Source organism: Camelus dromedarius, chromosome 17 (genome assembly GCF_036321535.1).
Source record: "Camelus dromedarius isolate mCamDro1 chromosome 17, mCamDro1.pat, whole genome shotgun sequence".
NCBI classification, from domain to species: Eukaryota; Metazoa; Chordata; class Mammalia; order Artiodactyla; family Camelidae; genus Camelus; species Camelus dromedarius.
Window position 1 is genome coordinate 421,850 of NC_087452.1, and position 22,499 is coordinate 444,348.

Genomic DNA, 22,499 nt, shown 5'->3' on the forward strand with positions numbered 1-22,499 from the left:
AGAGTCCAATAACAACAGCTATTACTGAATGAGTTCACTGAGTGCCAAGCTCTGGGCAAGCACTCCACGTAATGTTGCCACCACTCTTACATTTGTCAGAAAACGGAGGGGCACAGGTCTAGAGAGAGGCAGAGCTCAGCCCTGTGCCCCATCACACTGCTCTCTTCAGCTCTGTGCTGTTCTCCAGCCCCAAGCTGCCTAAGAGCCACTTGGCCAGAGACAGGTCACAAGGTCACCTTCGGCTGCAAGGGAGAAGGGGCTCTAGGGAGGAGAGTATTTTTTATCTCCCCAAGTGCAGAATTTTACTTCCTGCTTATTATTCTGAAAAGTTTCAAACCATTAGAAACAGTGAAAGAATAATACAGTGGATCCCAATATATAGTTCACCTAGAGTTGCCTACTGCGAACATTTTTTTTCTGAACCGTCTGAGCGAGTATGGGTTGCAGACACTATGACACTCCACCCCCAATACTTCTGAATACATCTCCCGAGAATGAGAAAATTAACGTGACTTCAATAACGTCACCTAGGGACACTATTCCACATGTGAAACTTTCCCAGTTGTCTCAAGGACCCTTTTATAGCTTTGTTATTGTTGCCGTTACCTTAACCCAGGAACTAACCAAGACTCACTGCTGCAGTTCATCTCATGCCTCCTTCACATCTTTAAAACCTGTGTTCTGTGTTCACAATGTCAGCCTTTTGGAGGGACAGCTGTTTTTCAGGATGTCTCACATTCTGGACTTGTCTGGGTGTTTCCTAGCAGTTGAGCTCCGATCACACATTTTGGCAACAGCACTCCAGAGGGGATGTCCTGTGTCCCTTCCATCTCCTCGGGAGGGACAGCAGTCGTGCCCACCCACTCTTTGTGATGCTAAGTTTGGCCATTTGGTTAAGGAAGTGACCTCCTGATCTCGTCATTCCAATAGTTTTATGATTGTTCAGAAATCTGTGGTGAGACTTGGGGGTCACGTGAATATCCTGTTTGCTGACCACCTTTCATCCAATGGCTTTAGGATCCATTGATGATTTTTGCCTAATTCAGTTAATTCACTGAGGGTCACAAAACGGCAATGTTTAAATCTCACACTGACTTGCTGGCATTTTTCTGCAAACAAGAGTCCTCCTCCTTTACTAGACCCCCTCCTTTTTCTTTCAACACATGGACTATCAGACTTTTAAAAAAATGAAACATAAGTTCAAACTGTCAAACTCTTACAGTGCTCAAATTTGCCCAGTGGAAGCTTAGGCACAAATTCTTCTAACCAGGCATGTTGTTGTACTTAAGGAAATGGGGGTTCTGCTGTGAGGCAGCAAAGAACGGGTCTGGAAAGCACCTGCCACAACACTTCTCCTCCCCAAAGCCCGTTTCCTGGGCCTTAGACTGGGGCGGCACCTCTCTCAGGATGGTTGCTAGGACTAAGTGAGCTGGGCGTGGACTAACGGCATGCAAAGCATGGGTGCCTATGGCGCAGAGCCTGGCACAAAGAAGGTGCTCAAAAACACGATTTATCTTCTCTTCCTTTCCCATGCATTCTTTGCTACTGCTTTTGTTCAAATCCTCACCCTTCCTTGGATTCACACCACTTTATCTTCACCTGTTTGTGCCTCAGTTTTCTCCTCTGTGAAGCAGGGATGCACAGCTTGTTGGGTGGTCATGAGGCTGAGCTGTGCAGGTGTCAGCATAACCCCCCCCTCAGTCTGGTGGGATTCCAGGAGTTTGCACGTGGTGGGGGCAGGGGAGACCACACAGTATCACAGTCATCTGTGGCTCTGAGTCCCGTTTTGCTGAATTAGTTCTGTGTTTAATTATCTCATCCTTCCACCCAGAAGTGAAAACCACCCCTTTCCTCCATCTTCATACCCTGTCCCAGTCACAGGGTGCCGGGGAGACCCTGCAAGTGTGTGGAACACGTTGCTGATGCTCAAAGTGCCTCATCGAGACTTTCCCCAGCTGCTGTGGGAGCCGGCTGCTGAGCACTCACAGACGCCTCCTCCACTGGGGATTTGTCCTGGGCTGTGAATGAATGACTGCTCTGGCGGACACAGGCTGATCCCCTCGCCTCACAACGGGACGAATTCTGGACGTAATTTGTGCTCTGGGGCCCCGTGGGGCTGGGCTGAAGCCAGTCTCCTGCTCAGACCATATCTCAGCTTCCTCCTGAGGCACTCCCTCCAAAACCACTTGCTCCAGAATCCCCTACTCTTACAGGTCTACTTATAGGGAAGAAATGGAGAACGGAAGGGGTGGAGGGAGATTTGCAAATCGAAGTAGCGTGAAGGAAACTACCAGATATCCTTGTCCATGAAAATGCTTTGGCCACCCCCACCCCAGTGTCACCGGCTTCTTCATCCGCGATGTTCTCGTTTCAGAGCATCTCACTAGGCTTTCTTCCACGCTCTCCTCCTCACCCCTTCCTTTCCCGGGTGCCAAGGCTCCAGATGCTTCTTACTATTTCAGGGAACAGTCCAGAGTCCCCCGGTTCCAGATTCCCTACTCAGCTCCAGGCGCACTTCCATCGGGGGCTCTGGCAACGAAGGGCCGACGAGGCCGGCGGCCCCGCGCGAACGCAGCAGCGCGGGCACAGCGCACTCGCCGCCCTGTGTGCGCGCTCCCGGGGCAGTCTCCAGCGCCGGCCCTCCGCAGCTCTCCGCAGCTCTCCGCAGGCCCTCGGAATAACACCCGGCGCAGGAGCCCCTTGCTGCTCCTCCGACCTCCTGGCCTGCGGGTCTGCTCTGCTCCCTCCCGCTTTCCAGTCCTTCTTTCTCTTCCTTCCACGTGGAGGCCGGGGTGCGCCGCCCAGCTCTTCCCCGGGGAGGAGGGGCTAGAGGAGGAGGCGCCCCTCCAGCTTCCCTCCCGGCTCCGTTCGTTCGACGGTTCCGTCGGCGGTGGGCTGCTGCTTCACGCGCCCGCTCGCCGTCTTTTCTCCGCTCCCTCCGCCCCGCATGGCCCCGGCCGGTCAGCGCTCGCTGGCTGTTCCGCTGGGCGCGCTGAACGAATCTGCAGCGCCTCCGCCGGCGCGGCGCGGCCTCCCCGGTGGTGTCCGGGTCCCCCTCGGCTCCGCTCCCCGTCGGCCGGCCCCGCGCCCGCGATTTGGCCAAGCGCTGTCGGTGCTGAGGCGCCGCGCCTCGCGCTCCGGGTTCCGCGGGCGGTTGCCGCGAGACTGCAAATCCCACAATTCCCTGCGGCCCGCGCCGCGATTGGCTGAGCCCCTGGCGGCGGCCAATAGAACGCGGCCTTGTTAGCAGGTGGCGCGGCGCCGGTTCCTGAAGCGCCGGCGCGCCAGAGCCGCCTCCTGCCATGGGCAGCGCCGAGAGCCGCGAGGGCCGCAGGGCGTCCTTCGGGATGGACGAGGAGGAGCGGGTCCGGGTGCTGCAGGGCATCCGGGTGAGCGGGCGGCCGGCGGGCGGGCTTGGGCGCCGGGCGCGGGCCGGCCGGGGTCCTCGCTGGCCCCGCTGGAGCCTCGGCCGGCGGCATCTCTGCGTCCGTCGGCCGCGAGAGGGACGCGGGCTGGGAGGGCGCCCGCAGGCCTCGCCTCCGCCCGTGTGGGGAGAAGGAGCGCAGACCCGGGCGGGGGGCCTCGGCTCTCGGGACCCGCACCCCAGGTGCTCATCTCCTCACCGGGACCCCCGCCCCGCTCCCGTGCCCTCGCCGCCCGTGGACGCCCACGCTTGGACGAGAAGACCAGCCGCCCTCCCTTGGGTTCCGGAGCCGCGCTGCTGACCCCTCCAACCACAGCTCGTGCCAGTACCCCCACGCCCCGTTCTCTGGCCTCAGCGCCTCCTTGTCCCTCGAGATGCCAGCCTGCCCGGGCGCACGACCTCCGCACGGGCTGTGTTCGCTCTCCCAGCTCTTCCTGTGTCTGCTCTGACATTCGTGTTGTAGTTCAGAGCTCACCTGAGTATCCTTCCCTGACCTGCAGTCTAAAGTGGCTGCCCACCCCGCGGTCACACGCTTTTCAAAGCGCTCATCACCATTTGAAACTTCTTGCTACTTTTTTTATTGTGTTTCCCGCTGCAGTGGCAGCCCCGTGAGGCTAGGGCTCTTGTCCGACGCCAGCCTCTGTCCCCAGAGTCTAGGGGACGGATAAACGCTCACGTTTGAGTGCTTCGTGGGGGCCGTGGGTTGTGCTAAGCCCTTTGCAGGTATCTTCTCATTTAATTTCCAGCAGTCCTGTGAGAGGTGGGATTCTGTTGGCCCGTTTAATGGATTGAAAACCGAGGCAGTGAGATGAAGTGCGTTATCCTTGGCCACCTGGCTGTTCAGTGGGTGACCTGGAATCGGACGTCGGTGACTCCAGGGTCTGTTCATTGAATGCAACACGTCCACCTACACGTGCCTGGCACATAGTGGGTGCTTTGTAAGTCATTGCTGAGTGATTAAATGGATGGACCCTGTGAGACAGGCACCAGGTGTCCATGGAATGACCAGAGCTAGGTGGAGGTGAATTAGATAGTTAGGGAGGAGGCTCAGAAGAAGGCATCAGGAGGTCTGACTTCTGGATAGACTCATCAGCTGTGTGACCTTTTGTGAACAACTTCTCTTTTGAGTCTCAATCACAGGATTTCTTAAAAAAAAATGGGGGGAGGTAATGCTGACCCTAGGTGCTGCCTAGGATGAGAGATGTGTGTGGAACCGTTTAGGAAAAACAGTGTTTGTGGAGCCTCTGTTCTCAGCCTAGACAACTTAGAATGTTTGGTGTTCGCTGGGTGTTCTCCAGCCTTGACCTGGCTGGCGGCAAAGACGAAACGGGGAGGAGATAGCTCCTGTCGGAGGGAGGAGAGGCAGGAGCTGGAATCGGGATTTGGAAAGACACCCCGGGCTCTGGGTGGGTAGGTGTAGGTAGGGACATCCTCTTAGGTTGACAGAACGTAAGTCTCTTTTGGGTCTTAGGTACAGTTTATTTCTAGTTCTTTTAACAGTTCTACAAAGTGTAAATCCTGTTTAAAAATGAAGAATCAGGCTTAGAGAGGTTAAAGAGTTTGTCCAAGGTGTTACTTCTGGGACTTTAATCCAGATCCTTTGGTTGGAAGAAACAGCCTTTTCTTACTATGCCACGCTCCCCTCCCCCCCAAAAAACGATATAAAAGGCAGCGTGAAAATTCTGTGACAGCCTCTAGCTGTCCCAACAAGGCACTGGTGCCCCGCTTAGTCCTACCAGAGACTGTTACAACAGGAGGGAGCTTGGGCAGACTCATTAGGGGGAATAAGTGACTTGTCCAGTGGGGTGCAGTGGGGGGCACGGCCCTGTGCTGTGAGAGCCCCTTCGCTTCTGCCTTTTTTCCTTCCTCCCTCCTACCGTTCCTCCCCTCCTTCCTTCCCTGCACTCATGTGCCCAGTTTGAGAGAGGGAGACCAGAGGAAGGCGGTGGTGACAGTGAAGTGTTTGGGGTAGGGGCTTTTTCTGCTGGTAAAGTGACTTGAGGGTTGGGGAATCCGCCTTGTTTTTAAGCAGGCAAGTAAAAATCACTGGAAAAGACCATTAGGTGAACCAAACGAGAAGTTAGTTTAATAGAAGGTAAATGCCAAAGAACATCTGCTCACTCCTTCAGAGAAAGTTAAATGTTCTTAAAGACCTCTAGTGTGCAGTCCCCCGGGCCTGGTCCTGGAAAGCACTCTAGTTCCCTTAAAATTAAATGCCACATTGTTGCTATTTTGCATGGTTATTTGCATAAATTTACATACTGAGTTCAAGCCCTAATTCCGTGGAAAGTAAAGGAAATTTAATTAATGTAAAATGTGCAATTATATTCAACACCATTTTTCAGAGCAAGCACGTATGAAATACAGAAAGATTTCACTTCAACGAGTATGTTTACTCTCCCCCCTCCATTGGCGTGGGTCCACAGCGTCCCGTGTGTGACTGCCTGTCCCCTGTGCCCCATGCACATGCCATCTTTGGTGGTTCAGCTGAAATTGGTTGCTTGTTGACATCCAGGTCCCACCGTTCTCCAGTCTTTGCCCCTTCCAAGCCCTCGGCTCCCGCTGCCCTTCCTGGGTCACTTCCACAGGCTGCTGCTTTAGCTGTGTCCCCAGGCTCGTTACAGTCCCCAGGCTACACCACCTGTACCGTCATTTGTGCTCTGGTGCGACAGGCTGGGACCACTGCTGAGGGGAGGACCCAGAAGGAGGTGGCAGGACACAAGAAACCATCCCCGAAGATGCCCACACCAGAGAGGCCACATGCGCCCAGCCCCTGCCTTTCCACCGCCCCAGCAGGCGCTTCCTATGAGCCAGTTCCTTGCCTGGCACTGGGCCTGGCCTGGCACAGACAACAGGGGACAAAGCCCTGGGTCCTGCCCCCATGGAGACCTCAGCCCTGGAGGCAGAACTAACCAAAAGAAGGAAAAAAGGCAGAATAATAGTAAAGACTGCAAGTGCCAGAAGAGAAACGGTGTGGAGAGCGGCGGTGAGCGGGTCAAATGTGCTGCTCCGGCAGGTGACACTGACCGTGGGTCTGCGCCAGTAGGGGAGGCCCATCTCCTCCAGGCTGGGCGGGTTCAGAGCTAGGTCACAGCTGGTCCCTGGCTGCCCTTGTGAGACACCATCCCATCTCTCAGAGGTGAGGGGGCAGGTTCGAGGAGATGGAGTAGCCCACCGTCACAGAGAGCTAGTGGTCCAGCTGGGAGCTCGGACTTTCCAACTCCAAAGCCTGTGCGCTTGGCAGCCACACGGGGGTGGGATGGTGGAGAAAGCTGGCCAGGCAATGAGTCTAGATGGGCGATGGCCCCGAGCTGGACAGGGCTGTTTGCATGTGGTTCCCCAGCTGGGGGAGCTTTGGGGATGTCTTATCTGATGATGGTGGCTTTTCCTTTTTCCTAAAATGGCTTTATTGAAACGTATTTTACATGTAAAATTCACCCATTTCAGTGATTTTAAACATTTATTTAAAAATTTTTTAAGCAAATTTACAGAGTTGAGCAACTGTCATCACAATGGGATTTCAGAACGTGTACAAGGCCTGAGAAGATTCCTTGTACTTAGTTGCAGTCACTCCTACTCCCACTCTCAGCCCCAAGTAACCACTGGTCCTTCTGCCTCTGGGTTTTTTCCTTTTCTGGACGTTTCATGTAAGCACATCCCGCACTTCACACGCTGCCCCTGGTGTTGGCTGGTTGATGCTGTGTTGTGTACTAGTACTCTTGCTAGTCTCTTGTTGTGTGGGTAGACTGCATTTTGTCCAAACAGTGGTGAGTTATTTGCAGTTCTTGACTATTACGAATAATGCTGCTGTGGACATGTGCATGCAAGGATTTTTTGTGAACATGTGTTTTCATGTCTCTTGGATAGACCTAAGAGTGGAATTGCTGGGTCATTTTGTTCATGAATGTGGTGAGTTGTTAGGTTTACCTTTTTAGGGAGCTGTCAAACTGCTTTCTGAAGTGGCTGTACCATTTTACATTCCCTCCCCTGCCCACAATATATGAGGGTTCCAGGTTCTCCATACCCTCACCAACACTTGTTACTGTCTTTTTGATTTTGGCAGTTGTAGTGGGTGTGGAAGGTGTCTCATTGTGGTCTGAATTTGCATTTCTCTAATAACTAATCATGTTGAATGCGTTTTCACATGCTTATTTGCCATTCGTATATTTTATTTGGTGAAATGTGTGTTCAGATCTGTTGTCCATTTTAATAACTTAATAGGGCTGTTTTTATTAGTGAGTTATAAGATTTCATTGTGCTGGATTCAAGCCCTTTATCATATTAGGATTTGCAAGTGTTTTTTCCCAATTTGTCATTTGTCTTTTAATTTTCTTAATTGTGTCTTTGAAGTGTAAACAAACAAAATTTATAATTTTGATGGAGTTTAAATTGTTATTTTTTTAAATTAATTGTGCTCAGATGTCATATCCCAGAAATTTTTACCTAACCTAAGTTTATGGAAATTTTCTCCTATGTTTTCTTCTATGAGTTTTATAGTTTTGGCTTTTATACTTAAGTTTATGATTCATTTTGAGTTAATTTTTGTGTATGATGTGAGGTAAGTCTCTAAATCAGGGGTTGGCAAAGTTGTTCTGTAAATGATAAAATAGAAGATACTTTCTGCTTTGCTGACCAGAAGGTCTTTATTGCTACTGCTCAGCTCGGCCGTTTTTAGGGTGAAAGCAGCCACAGGCAGTATGTAAATGGGTGGGTTTGGTTATGTTCTATGTTCCAATAAAACTTTTATTTATACAATCAAGTTTTGGTTTGGACTTGGCTCAAGCACTAGAGCTTGTTGACCTTTGGTCTAAATCTGTCTTTTTTGTATGAAACATTTAATTTTTCCAAACTCCACTTGCTGAAGGGTGTCTTTTCCCCATTGAATGACCTTGGGACCTTTGTGAACATCATTTGGCCATAAACATACGGGTTTATCTCAGGACTCTCAATTCTGTTGAGAATCCCATTGGTCTGTGTGCTTTATGTCTGTCTTTTTGCTATAGCAGTGTCATGATTATTGTAGCTTTGTGGCAAGTTTCAAAATTGGGAAGTACAAGTTTCCAGTTTTGTTCTGTTTTTCAAGTCCTTTTCACTTCCATATACATTTTAGGATCAACTTGTTGACTTCTATGAAAAGCCTGTTGGGATTGTGATGGTGTTTGTATTGAATCTGTAAGATTGCTTTGGGGAGAATTGCCGTTTTAACAATATGGAGTCTTCCAGTCTGTGGATATGAAATCTCTTTTCATTTATTTAGATCTTTTTAAGTTTTTCTCAGTAATGTTTTATACTTTCAGTGTACAAGTCTTGCATTTCTTTTAAAATTATTCCCAAGTATTTTATTCTTTTCGGTGCTATTATGAATGGAATTGTTTTCTTAATTTCATTTGTAGATCCTTCATTGCTAGCCTGTAGACATACGTTGATTTCTGTATATTGATCTTGTGTCCTGCAACCTTGCTGAACTCATTTATCAGTTCTAGTGGGGTTTTTTTCTGTGTATTCTGTAGGATTTTATGTAGGTAGGATCATGCTGTCTGCAAAATGAAGACAGTTTTGCTTCATCCTTTCCAGTCTGGATGTCCTTTCTCTCTTTTTCCTGCCTTACTGTGTTGGCTAGAACATCCAGCACAGTACTGAGTAGAAGTGGTGAGAGTGCACATCCTTGCCTTGCTCCTGAACTTCGGGGGAAACGTTCAGTCTTCCACCACTGAGTGTGTTCGGTGTAGGTTTTTTGTAGTTGCTCTTTGCAGGGTGACGATTTTGTGTTTTCTCCATCTTCTCTTCCCTGTCCTCATATCCTGCTTTTCTGTCGGCTCACGGAGTGCAGAGACTGTCTTAACTCCTGGCTTCTGGATCATTAGTATGTGCTTGTGGATTGTGTGCTTGGATTAAAGAATTGACGATCGTTTTTTAGCTGAGCCGGTGATCTGTGGCCGGAGACCCTTGCTCCCCTTACTCTTCTGAGGCTCTGGTATGGGCTTGTCCCACATGCGCAGCAGACCTCCTTCCCACCCCGCGCTGCCCGGGACGTGCTTCTCCCGTGTCTCAGCGACAGTGCTCCTTGCTGTGTCACCTTACAGCACATCCTCTGTCTCAGTGTTCACTGCTGAGAGTTCGTGTGGAGAACAGGACATCCCAGAGGACCTCAGAGGGGCACGTCTCCCTCCTTACGAGCAGGATGGGGCCTCGTTCAGCACAAGTGCCTCGAAGGGCTTGGTCAGGAGTCCTCTCCACTCCTCCCCAGCTCAGTGCTCTCCCGGCTGACCATTGGGTGAGTGCCACGGATAGGCCACAACAGGAAGTTCAGCTGCGAAAGCCGGGGACAGATGGCCCGGCTCTCCCCGCTGTGCCGTGCGCACCCGTGTGCGTCTGGATGTGGCGTCCAGCAGTGTTGCCCGGGTGCCAGTCCCTGGCTGGGCGCTTTCCTGGGTGGGTTCTCCCTGCTGCTCCCCAGACCCCACGCCTGCCGGTGGTGAGGTGTCCAGGCATGCAGGGAAGCAGAGCACTTCAGGCCCCCTCTCCAGGCCCGCAGCTGCTGAGGGGAGGGCCGTCCTCCAGACAGCACGGGGCCCAGCCGCCTGCGGGCAGACTTGCCCTCGTGCTCTCGTCCTTGGCGCAGGCCTCTGAGGACAGTGGACCCAGCCATGTTCAGGGCCTTCTCTGAGCACCGTTCACATTTTCTCTTGGGCGTGGTGCAGCGTAGCTGGCGGTGACGTTTGCACGGTGCGAGCGTCAGGTCACTTAGGGTTGTAGCCTCATGGGAGATGCAGTTCCTTCGTGGGACCATGACTGTGCACAGGACAGTGCTGAAGAGCTTTCTGTGTAAAGGGTAACCCGTGAAGTAGTGCAAACCTAAGGAGGGGTGTTGGCTTCGGCCCCGCGGAGTTCATCTTGGGTCCGCTCCCACTCCGGGCACTCTCGGACCCCTCAGGCTCCACCGTTGGGGGTCACCGCGTGCTGTCCCCCGGCAGGCCTGGCTTCCAGGCTCCCATCGGCGTCTCTTCACAGTGTTTCCTGGTTCAGCCCTCTTGCCCTGCCTCATGCTGCCCTGGCCATCTCTTTCATCTTCATCCGTGAGCTGGTGACGTCTGGACTCTGAACGTCCCCGAGGCCACTGGCCGTGTCCCCCTGCAAGGCTCCCAGGCGCCTGTAATCATGGTGTCCACTCGCTGTCTCCCTGGAAACCTCCCTGTCCCTTGGGTGAACGTCCGTCCAGCCAGTCCGCATGCCCTTTTTTCTCTGCGTCTAACTCGATCCCTCGACTCTTCTTCCAGCTTTTTGTGTTTCACCCTCGTCTTGGTTCCCTCCTGACTCTGTACTGCAGTCAGGCTCACCCTGCCTTCCCCTGACCGTCTGATACAAATTGTCCTTTCTCCCCACAGGCTGGCCTCCCACAAATCGGTGCTTCCTGGCGCTAGCAGGGGAATGTGTTTTAAAAGGTCATTTTACTTCTGAGCAGGGTTCAGGCCGTGTGAATAAAATGCAGACAGTTCAAGTGGAGGCTTCCAGGGACCAGTCCCCCTCCCCCACCCACCGCCCTCCGTCAGCCCTGCTCTCAGAGGCGGCCCTGCCACCAGCCAGTGGTGTCAGCAGCCGTTCAGAGTTAGAGCTAACTGTGTGACCCCTTCCTTCCCATCCTTCCCACTGCCCCCGGGTAAATGCAGATTCCTGGGCCTGGCCCCGAGGCCCTCCATGTGCCGGCGCCACCCCCTGCTGTCACTGCGCGTCCCACAGGGAGGACGTTTGCCCCTGCCGCACGGTGTTTCATGCCTCTGTGCCTGTGGTCTGTTCCCCACCTGCAGTACTCTCAGTCCCCTCTTTGCCTGGCTTGGTTCCTCCCTGTCCTCAGGACCAGTTCAGGTGTTCCCTCCTGTGATGTCTCGTCCACCCTGCACTGGTCACCGTCCTGGTCCTGCAGGCCCTGCTCCAGGCAGGGTGAGCTCTGCCCTGCACATGGCCTGTGAGCAGGAGCCAAGTCTACTGGTCTGTGGCCCCAGCACCTGGCCCAGACCCCAGCTCAAGTCAGCGAGAGGCTCGCTGGACGGAGGTTTAAGCCACAGGCTCCCTACGTCTTTAACGAAACCATCAGTCCAGAAATTTTGTGGTATTAATTAACAACATGTGAAACTTGGGAAGCTTTACATAAATTCAAGTTTTAGCTTTTTGGGGGAAAAACGTCAAGAGCCTGGTCCACGTTTCCGTGTGGCGACACTCCTGGAGGTGTGAGGTAGCCACCGTCCCAGTCCCCACCACGTCGTCCTGGAGCTGATTCTTCCCTGCCAGGCCTGCCTATTCATTTCCGTCACCTACCAGACCCCGCGATTATGGCATTTGCCACACTTTGGGGGTCTCCAGAGCTCTTCTCATCCTGATGCTCGGATGTAAATCTGTGGATCTAATTTCAGCTCACAGAAAACTGGAGGTCTAGCCAATGAAATCTCCAAGGCAACAGCCGTTGGCAGAGCAGAGGAATCTGTTCCGAGTCACAGAACTGGGCAGCGCCTCCGGGGATGGGGGTGTCCGGGCACCAGGAGCCCCTGGCAGGCCTGACTCGTCTGGAGCCTGCCCGGTGCTCGCGCGGTCAGGGGCTGGCGGCTGGGGAGGGAGAGAGGCATCCAGATGACTGTGCGTGAGAGGAGGTGGCGACTCCGCAGGGTGGCTGGGTGCTGACTCGAGCAGGCAGTTCAGCACCACACCACCCTGTCCCGCAGAGGATGTGAGGACTCGAGGACAGTCACCTGGTGGCCATCGGTGCGTTTGGTGACAGAGAATAATACTTGGGGCATGGCCTCCACGCGGCTGCTTCTCAGATGTGTGTAGTGAGTGACTTCTCAGACTGGAAAGGTGCTAATTTTCGAATGGATGTTTCCTCATTGAAGTAGGCTGTCTGTCTGGTGAATGCATACCTGCTCCCCTCCCCCTCCTGCCTGGGTCTTACTGTGAACGGCAGAAAAGGCGACGTGCAGATCTTTTTGTTGTTCTGGGGTCGGGCTTTGTGGCCGGAGAGAGGGCGCCGCACGGGGAGGGGTGAGCAGGCGGTCCTGCTGGCGCGTGCAGTGCGCGCGGTCCCCAGGTGGGGCTGGCGGGGTCTCCCCATTGGCTGGGTCGGGTGCTGCTCTTACCCCGTTCTTGCACCCAGAAACGGGTGAGGACGCTGGGACTTTGCCAGCAGCCCTTCGCCAGCCTTTTGCTCGCTGGGTGGCCACGGGCCTTACTTGCAGGCCTGAGCGGCTGATAAGGAAATCTCCAGTCCATCTTTGGGAGCGTGTCCTAAACTCGGGTGCCCTGGGGGAGGGCTGCATTTTGGTGGCTGTGCTGCAGGGCTTCTGGTCTCCGGCCATAGCGCCATGGGCTCTGGGCTGCAGAGGAGAGAGGATCCCTTCCTGGGCTCTGTGTTGTCACTGTGACTTGTGCTGGCACCAGCCACACACTCCATGGTGGTGACACGGGAGGTCCCTCTGCTCAGAGTCCCCGTGTCACTCCAGGCTGGGGAATGGGGTCCAGGTTGGAGCCACAGGCTGGACGTGGCACTGAAGGGAACTTTGAGAAGAGTCTTTCCAGGTCACAGAGCAGCACGTGGAGCAGACAGGTCACTTCTGGTGCCCAGCAGCCAAGGCTCACCGCCCTGGTTGACTAGGTCCGTGTTTTTACACACTCTGCGAGGGCCTGGTGTGAATGTAACTCCTGTTTGCAAGGGCTTCACCGTCCACACGGTAGCTGGGACTGACTGCTCCATGCCCACGGCCCGTGTGCTCCTCACCATCTCTGCCCTCAGTCTCATTTTGCAGGCAAGGAGGTCCCGGCCCGAGGTCACATAGCTAGTAAGCGGCTCAGTCGGGATTCAAACCTGCACACCAGTTCCTAGGCTGCGGCAGCCAGTCCAGCCCATGGGACCCTACTTCTAGTCAAGGACCGTGCAGCTCTGGGAGGCGAGGAAGGGGGCTGGCCCCACAGCTGGCTGTCGGTGGACTCCTGTTTCCTGGATTTCCCACTCTGGGTTTGGCCCTCTGTCTCCTGACCACACAGGACTCCATGTGGCCAGCTCTGGTGGTGCAGTGACCACAGGCCTCTGGCACTGACTTGCCAGACCTGCTGGCTCCGGGGGCCTCCATTCTGGTTCTGCTGGTGCAGGAGCCCTGCCCAGATGGTGTTTATTCTCACATGACTGCTGTGTGCCTATGTATATTTGTTGATTAAAAATATTCCTTGCTTATTTTGTAGCAACATTAAAAAATATTACAGCTCTCCTCCTGCCAGCTAGACGCTTGCCAGTGTTTTCCTTAACCCCTCGCTCACCAGGTGGTGTGGTTCAGCCCATGCCCCCCAGGCTGGGCTAGGAAGTCAGAGCCCAGGACTCCCCTGTGCAGAACCCCTCGCCCTCGGGCCAAATTTGGGTCTGACCTCGACCTGCCTCTCCGGCCTGGTCACCTAGTCCATCCTTCTCTCAGGCTGGCCCTTGGACCGGCCAGACTCAGGGCTCCTCAGAGCGTTTGCACGAGTCCTCTTCTCTGCTTGGAGCTGGATCCTTTTCCTGGGATCTTAGGACGTGACGGTGGCTGGGGCCTCCTCATTCAAGAGTGAGAGGCTTACATCAGCATCACCCCCTCTGGGGGTCTCCCCCAGGCCCTGCCCCTGCACCGCCCCACGAGCCCCTGGCCCTGCAGGTTCCTGTTTTGTTCTGTCCAAGCTTTGGGCGCTGACATATGACACTGATTTTGGAGACACACTTTAACATCTCTGAACAGGTGGAGAAAACCCACCTCTGACCACCGTTCAGCAGTCAGTGCCCTGTCTCCCCCGACCCCAGCCCCAGGCAGCCAGGCTACTTCTTGTCTCTAGAGATTTTGCCTGTTCTGCACATTCCAAATAAGCGGTTATAGGATACATGCCTTTGGTGCCTGGCTCACTGACCGTGCGGCTCCAGGCTCACCGCGGGGCAGCCTGTCAGCACCTCGTTCCTTCTTACCACTAACGTCATCCGGTCGTGTGGACGCACTGCCCCCCAGTTGATGGACACTTGGGTTGCTTCCACCTCTGGCTGTTACGGATCACGCGGATGTGAACATTCATGTCAAGTTAGCTGAAAATGTGAGTCCATCACCCTTGAGTAGGTACCTCTGGCTGGAGCTGCTTGATCAAACGGTAACTGTGTTTAAACCCACGAGGGCTTGTGGGCTGTTTCCCGAAGGGGCTGCACCAGTGATTTGCTGGCTGCGGTGGACAAGCGTCTGCCTTGCCACCACCTCACCAGCACGTTGTCACCCGACTTCTTGATCACAGGTGGTCTGGTATCTCCCTGTGGTTTGAATTTGCGTTTTTCCCGGGACTGCAGGTACTGAGCACCTCTCCACTGGCTCGTTGGCCATTGTGTGTCTTTATGTATTCCAGGTACACTTCTATTGTCAGGTGTGCGATTCGCAGGGAGTCCTCCTGTTCTGTGGGTTGTCTTTTCCACTTGCTTGGTTGTGTCTTTGATACACAGAACTCTTAGATTAGGACAAAGTTCAATCTATTTTTTTTTTCATTGCTCGTGCTTTTAATGTTGTATTTACGAATTCACTGCCAAAGCCAAGTTTATAAAGATTTTCCCCTGAGTGCTCTTCCAAGAATTTCATTATTTTACCATCTTAACTTTAGGTCTCTGATCCTTTTTATTTGTTTGTGTATTTGTTTATTTTTTAATGGAGGTACCAGGGATTGAACCCAGGACCTCGTGTGTGCTGAGCACGCACTGTACCACTGAGCTGTACCCTCCCCCCTCTGATCCTCTTTGAGTAAGGTTTTGTAGACAGTGTGAGGTAGGGTCCTGCTCGTCCTTTTGCACGAGGACTCCCCCGTCCCATCACCGGTTATTGGAAAGACTGTTCTTTTCCCATCAAGTGGTCAGTCGACCACAGACACATAGGCTTATTTCTGGGTTCTCAGTTCTCTCCCGCTGCTGTACGTTCTTGGTTCTCTTTTGTCCGGTAATCATTAATCAGCCATCTGATTTGTATCTGTCGTAAATACTAGAGGGACTCCGTTACCACTATTATAAACTTGAATTGCTAGAAGACGTTCATGATAAAAAATTACAGCATGGACGTGCCGGCAGTGAAAGTCCTGACCCCGACGCCCCTGCCCACGTGCAGGACGCAGCCCAGCAGCGGTTCGTGTGCCCGCTGAGTGGGGGCGCACGCTTGTCACACACGCGTGAGTGTTGACACGTTTATGTCACATGTCTGCGTCCTTGTAAGTGTGTAATCTTTTTCACAAAATCAAGATAAACAGAGCATGGTCTGACTCTCACAGGTCAGCACAGCATCCTTCTGGGACAGGTACCGTGTCTCACCTGTCATCTCTACGTGGCTCCGTGGCGTTTCGTGGAAGGCCCACCTCATTTCTCCACCACTCCCGTCCTTGCGCGTTTCTGTTCTTTCCATTTCCTGCGCGATTCCAGGGCCGCCTGCACACGTGGGAGTGCCCTTCTCGTGTGGGTGCCTGGGCACGGAGTCCGTGTCTCCCCTCCGCGTCTCCCCTCAGCTGTGCTTTGTGATGCATTGCACGTACCAGGCACTTAATAAATATTTATTGACGTAACCTCTTAGGGACTCATCCCTAGCCTGCCACTTCATTTCAGTAAACTGTTTTATGACTCCCTCTGGCCTATTTCCATTCCTCTAAGATGGAGGAGGGGTTTGATTATCGGATCTTCATCGGGAACAGGAGTGAAGAGAGTCAGGCTGTGATAGGTGCTCTGAGTGCGACCTGCGGGGACTCAGGCATAAGAGGTGGTCCGGCCTCGAGGTACTTACAGAGCATTAGGACCAGGCAGGTGGGATGTGCGGCACCTCCTGGGGCACAGCTGTTGTCATGGGAGCGTGAGGAGGGGAGAAAGGGCACAGCTGGGGTGCTGCTGGGAAGACCCCATGGCGGAGGGACACTGGGACGTGACAGGGAAGGGTCAGGTCTGCACAGGTGGGGACATCCAGGGCAGAGTGAACTCAGGACAGAGGAGAGAAGGGAGAACCAGGATCTGCTGAGTGCAGACCATGTGTGGGAGCTGTAGGTGAGCCGGGGAGCCAGTGGGGCTGGAACCCAGGCCAGCGGCGCGCTGACCTAGAAGCCCTGGGTGGCATGGGAGATCTTCCCGGAGAACTACGCACATTGTGGGACTTGGCCTGGAGGAAGTCGTCTACTCAGAAATCTGGGCCCGGGCAAAGGGATGGCTTCCCTTCCAGAGGGTTCCATGAGTTAACTTTCCCCCTCGGTCCTTCCCACAGCTGTCAGAAAGCGTGGTTCACCGCATGAAGGATTCCAGTCAGCCTTCCGGAGCAGGGCCGCCACCTCCTGCACTTGGCGCCGCCAGAGGCCCGGAGACAGGTAGGGGGCTGGGAGCATGCGGGAGGGACATCGGTGCTTCTGGAGAGCGGGGCTCCCCACGCCGGCACTGTCTGCCCATGACTGGGGCTGGGAGTCCCCACTGTCCCAGCTTCTCCACCCACAGAAAATGTGGCAGGGGCTTGTTTGACAGCAGGGAGTGGGAATGGTGTCCCTTCCATCACCTGGTCCTGGCTGGGCTCCTGGGGGCTCGCCCCGTGGCTCCAGGGCCCCACTACCCACACCAGGCTTGCAGCTGGCTTGTTCCCCACTGCTGTGTCCATCACAAGGGGAGACATCCGGGCTCCTCTCCAAGTAACTACTTTTAGCAAACACAAGGGAGCAAAAATTTAAGAGGGAGAATGTAAGGTATAGAAATTTCAGATATTACGGAGCAGAGACGTCCTCATGGCCGCTGATTGGTAATAAGTCCTTGTTGACGGGAACGGGGGTCTTTCTGCCACTGGAACTTGATAGGCTGTATGTCAAGGGGCCGAGGGCTGTGCCGTGCGGGGCAGACGTGCCGTCCCACGGCGGTTCACTCATCCAAGCGCGGCCTCGCATTGGGTTCGTCCTCCCTGCTGACCTGCTGACCTGCTGGCCAGGAGCCAGCCTGAGGGGCAGGCGCGCTCCCTGCGCACTCGGCATGTGCTGAGTGCCATCAGGGGTCAGGCCGTGAGCCTCGTGCTGGGACATGGTGGCAGGGACCGGCTCATAAGGTGTGCACAGCTCTAGTTAGGAGCCAGATGTGTCGCCCTGCAGGGTAAGGGGTCGTGTGACAGCGAGGCATCAGAAGCCTGTCCTGGGCCCCGGTAGCACAGAGGAGAGTGACTCATTGTTTTAGGGATGGGCTTCAAGCGGAGCTGACATTGGAACTGGATTTTGAAAGATGGGGCTGTGCTGACGGGGGATGGGGGTTCAGGCTGGTGACAGCCCAGGCAGTGGCCCAGGGGACCTGGAGTATAAAGTACAAGGGAGGGGAGGTGGTGGGGCAGGGTGCAGGAGTCCTGTCACCCTCGGCACGGTGGCCAGAGTGCGGCCAGGGCGCTGACCAGGCCTCTGTCATCCCTCTCCCTGGGTTGCCTCCTTCAGGGCTTCCCACCTGCACTGGAGCAGAGCAGGTCCTGGGCCAGACCAGCCTCAGGGCTTCCTGAGTGTCTGTCTGCAAGGGGCTGAGTCAGAGTCCTGAGGCCACAGAAGACACTCTGGGCCTCCAGGGGCCGGTCCCACCGTGTCTCAGCACGTGGAGGGAGAGATGAGGAGGCCTGACTTGACTGAAGTTTAATAAGGTGAGAGGCAGAAAGTGATGAAAAAAGCAAACATTGCCAAAGTAGATCACGCACACATCAGTTTCAGCCTTGGGTGATAAAAGAAGCATTTGTTTCAGTTTTGGTAGGTTTCAGCAGTTTAAAAAGCAAGAAGAGTGGTTCATCTAAAATCAACTGGTTTTAGTTTAACAAAGTGTTTTGCAGTTGGATCGTGAGTGAGTCTTGAGTTTCTGAAGTTGTCAGCGTATAGGGACTGTCCTGCAGTGGACTAATCTTGAGATATTTTACTTTTAGGATCAGTGTGCTTTTGTTTTAGTGATGGAACAAGATTAGAAAAAGAAGTTAAGGTTAAATTCTTGTGTTGCACTGGACCCCAAGTTCAGTGTCAGAGAACGTAAAAGATTTAAGTGCAAGAACTGAAGTCGTGAAAGTCCGAAAACAGGTAGCCTCCCAGCACCACATCAAACGAAGAAACTTAAGAACAGTGGGGAACGTGGCTGTGAAAATTAGAGACAGTTTAGGAAGAATGAGTGAAGGGTGAGTGAGAAGCAGGGAACCGAGGCTGACAGCGCGTTGGCAGTGTGCACGCAGAGGGGGCTCTGGAAGACCTGACGGCTGGGGGAAGATGGGCACAGACGGTTCCCAGCGCGGCAGTGGAGGAGGTGACCGAGCCCGTGACCGAGGCGTGCCCTCTCCGCACACGCGGCCCATCCTCTGGGAGGGGTGTGTGCAGGGGCGAGTCCCTGGGTGCTGCTCCCTGGGGGCCTAGTGCTGCAGCCTCAAGCCAGCAGGCCGTGAAGTCTTGGGAGAGGAGCAGCACACACCCTCGTGCCTTCTCTCCCACAGCCTGGTTCTCCTGCAGCCGCTCAGGGTTCCATGCCCACGGTGGGGGCGGGACGTTGGCCGAGCTGTGGCTAGAGGGTGGTGTGGGGCTGTTGAAGCCTGGGGGAGCGTGGGTAATGGACCCCCAGCATCGCCCGGTGGTGAGAGCGCAGAGGGAATTGGGTTTGCTCAGAAATTCCAGAGGTCACGGCTGTCAAAAGGTAGACCTCCTGTAACAGCTTAAAAACCCCAGTCAGACTGGAGGTGCAGCAGGTGACGTGATGTGACGTCGTTAAGGGAGGCCCGGCCTCACTCAGGTTTAGAGGCCTTCAGTGGGGATGCCGAGGGGAGGAAGGTCTCAGGGGCCTCTCCTCCCCCCCTCCCCCACTCCTCCTCCTCTCCCCTCCCTTCCCCTATCTCCCCCCACTCCTCCTCCCCTCCCCCTCCCCCCTCCCCACCTCCCCCTCCCCTACCTCCCCCCACTCCTCCTCCCCTCCCCCTCCCTTCCCCATCTCCCCCCACTCCTCCTCCCTTCCACCTCCCCCCTCTCTCCCACTGCTCCTCCCCTCCACCTCCCCCTCACTCCCTTCCCCCTCCCCTCCCCTTCTCTCCCCTCCCCTCCCCTCCCCTCCTCCTCCCCTCTCCTCTCCTCCCCTTCTCCTCCCCTCTCCTCCCCCACTCCCCTCCACCCACAACCCGGACCCCGGAGGCCGTCCCTCCAGCTCCAGGGGCAGAGCTTCCCTCAGCCGTTCTGGCCTGTTTGGAAGGTGACCTAGATGCTGAGGAGCTGTAGGGGGAGGAGGATGGATTTGGAACTCCTGGCTCAGGTGTGCCCGTCTGCTACCAGCTCAGCGCTGCCCGCAGGCCTGGTGCGGAATGAGGGCCGGTGGGACGGCAGGAGCAGGGGTGTGTCTGCCCACAGGGTGCACTCCTGGGCCCTTCTCTGGGGGCAGCGTGGCTCTGGCCGTCCACTGGGGTGTTGCTGACGGACCTTTTCTTCTCACCCTTTGCAGACTCTGACCTGCCCCGGCCGGAGCAGGGTGGCAGGCAGCACTCGGGGGCGGAGCTGGAGCCCCTCACAAGGTAAGCGGAGGGCCCACTCACCCTAGCTCCACACTCTGCCCAGTGCTCTGTCCTCACGGGGACCCTCCACTTGCCTGAAGTCCTGAGGGTCTGTGCAGGACTTCGTCTGCTCTGATGGGACACTGGCCCTGTGGCTTAGCTGATGCTGGTCCTTGATAAAGACGGAGAAATGCCCAAGGGTGTGGGGAGTTAATTCCCTTGGAAACCTGGGCCTGGATGGCAGGGTGACTGCACCCCCAGCTGTGGACGTGGCATGTACCCGGAGCCGTGTGGAGGAGAGGGGTCCTCCAGGGTAACCGGGGCTGCACCGTGGACGGGCTCCAGGATGCAGGCCACCTCCCCCAGGGCAGGCCACGCCCCAGACCTTGGGCTGTAAGGACAGGAGCTGAGGCTCTGCAGCCCTCTGGGGGGCAGGTTATGTCCTGATTCCGCACCTGCTGGTCACGTGACACGGTACCATCACTGTGTGTCCACAGGCCTCTGAGAAGGCCAAGCTGAGCCCCCTTCCCTGGGCTGTGGTTGCATCCTGCACATTCATGCACTGAGTGCGGGGCCCGGTGTACCTGTTCTCACGAGCGCCAGCTCAGTGGACTGGCCGCTGTGACTGTGGACCTGTGAGGACGCCGGCCTCTGTAACAGAGGACCCAGGGAGTTAGCTGTGGGCCCGGGGTGTCAGGGTCAGGCACAGCGGCCTCTTCCCGCCACAGGCCCGCCCAGCCACTGCCCCTCCATGTCATGGGTTGAAACCCAGCTCCTCGGAATTTCCACTCCCAGATCCCAAGAGGCCTCCCAAGAATAACCAGAACCTTCTATGGGTACTTTTAAACATTTAAAACATGTTCAGGTAACACACACTAATGAAAGTCTTGGGATGTTTACAAAATGAAAAAGTCTCCCTTAGATTCATCGCCTCTTGAACACCTGGAAGTATTTCTTTCAGTGGTCTCCTTTCCTCTAGTTTAGGACTGGTTTTTCAAAGTCATATAATATTTTCTATTTTGCTGTTTTTACTCAGTCCTGGGACTATCTTCCATGTGTTCCCCCTGCTTATAAGTGTTTTGATTGCTGAAGGTGGCATCTGTGGGTCCTCAGTCCTTAGACCCAGGCCACGGACACGCCTGCGGGTGTGTGGTGAGGCTGTCACACCTACGAGTGTTCCCTGGCCGCCCTGGGCTGCACGCTTCCCCGGGCGTGTCGCTACATCCTGACAAATCAGACTTCTGAGAGGGTCTCCACGCCAGTGACCTCTTCCGCTCCTTAGGGTGATTTTAACAGAAGAGCAGAAATAGGTGGACGGTTAGGGACACATCAGGACGGACAGTTGAGTGATCAAAACCAAGGCTTCTGCATCTAAACCTTGGTGCCGCAGGCAGGGCCGGGGAGGTGGGGGGCCCACACTTACCCCTCTGAAGGGAGGGGCCGGCGTGGCGGGTGGAGCCCCCGCCCTGAGAACCTCTCCCTTGGTGCTTGGCTGTCTGATTCCTCACTGGTGGTCAGGTGTATCATTCTGGCCGAGAAGGTGTCACAGTGTCCCCTGGCCTCAGGGGCCGTCAGGGGAGGCTGGCCCTCCCCGGCTGGCCCTCAGACCCCGGCCCCTGGGGCGGAAGTGAGCGCACAGGCCTCTCCTCCTCTTCCTTCCGTCAGTCATGCCGTCCTCACCTGCTTCTCCATCTGTCCTGACACAGGTCTCAGCAGGAGCCGGCTGCAGTCCAGGACAAGCTGCTGCAGGTGGCCACGAGGGAGAAAGGGGCGGCCGCGAAGCCCTGCAGTGCGTCCCTGCCGCAGGCGGAGGGCTTCGAGGACCAGGAGAAGCAGGCAGCTGGGCTGGTGAGTGTGGGTTCCTTAGCCACCCCACGGCGCCAGGAAGCGGAGGCCAGGCGGGAGCCTGACATGTCCAAAGCCCCAGCTCCTGCCCCGTGGATAGGGCGTCCTTCTAGGGACGAGGAGCGGGGTTCTGGCTGACTGGCTCTGCAGCCTCTGGTCTGGGTTTCAGTCTCAGGGGCCTCGGGTTGGTTTGGCCAGGGCTGGAACATTGGATGGTCCTCCTGGAACCTGACAGTGTAAGGGCTGCGTGGGTAGGGGCGGGTGCCAGGAGCTTGGAAGGAGACCACCGTGGGCTCCGGGGCAGCAGGCTGGCAGGAGAAGGCAGTTTTAGAGGCAGGTGGCCTGAGTGCAGACTGGCCTGGGCACACCCTCTAGTGTCCAGGCCGTGGTGGACGATCATGTGTTCACACAGGCTGCCGGGTGATGAGGGGAGGGAGGCACGTCCAGGGCGAGAGGGTGCTGGCAAGTCGTGAAAGTGTGCCATGATCGCTGTCAGCACACGTAATGGTGGGGGGTGTCATTAGGGTCTTTCTGCTATAAGTGCAGCCTTGTTTCACAGCCCGAGAGGTCGCGGTGCCTGGGTGACTGAGTCAGCGGCTCCCTGGCGTCATCGTGTGCCTGGGTTCCCCTTCACTTTGCTGACCTCACTGGAGCATCCGCAGCCCGCTGGGCCACAGTCCACACGCTGCTGGCCATCCCCCCACCCAGGTCTTAGG

At 55.4% G+C, this 22,499-nt stretch overlaps 1 protein-coding gene across 1 annotated transcript in view; it reads left to right on the top strand.

Annotated features, from left to right (window-relative positions):
- The first annotated feature begins 3,266 nt into the window (after positions 1 to 3,266).
- Positions 3,267 to 22,499, top strand: part of CHCHD6 (coiled-coil-helix-coiled-coil-helix domain containing 6) — a 120,562-nt gene continuing 101,329 nt past the window's right edge. Inside the window, exons 1-4 of the mRNA XM_031471092.2 lie at positions 3,267 to 3,389; positions 16,690 to 16,789; positions 19,890 to 19,959; positions 21,645 to 21,786. Of these exons, the coding sequence (XP_031326952.1) occupies positions 3,303 to 3,389; positions 16,690 to 16,789; positions 19,890 to 19,959; positions 21,645 to 21,786 (399 nt within the window). The 5' untranslated portion in view covers positions 3,267 to 3,302. The remainder of the gene's footprint in view (positions 3,390 to 16,689; positions 16,790 to 19,889; positions 19,960 to 21,644; positions 21,787 to 22,499) is intronic.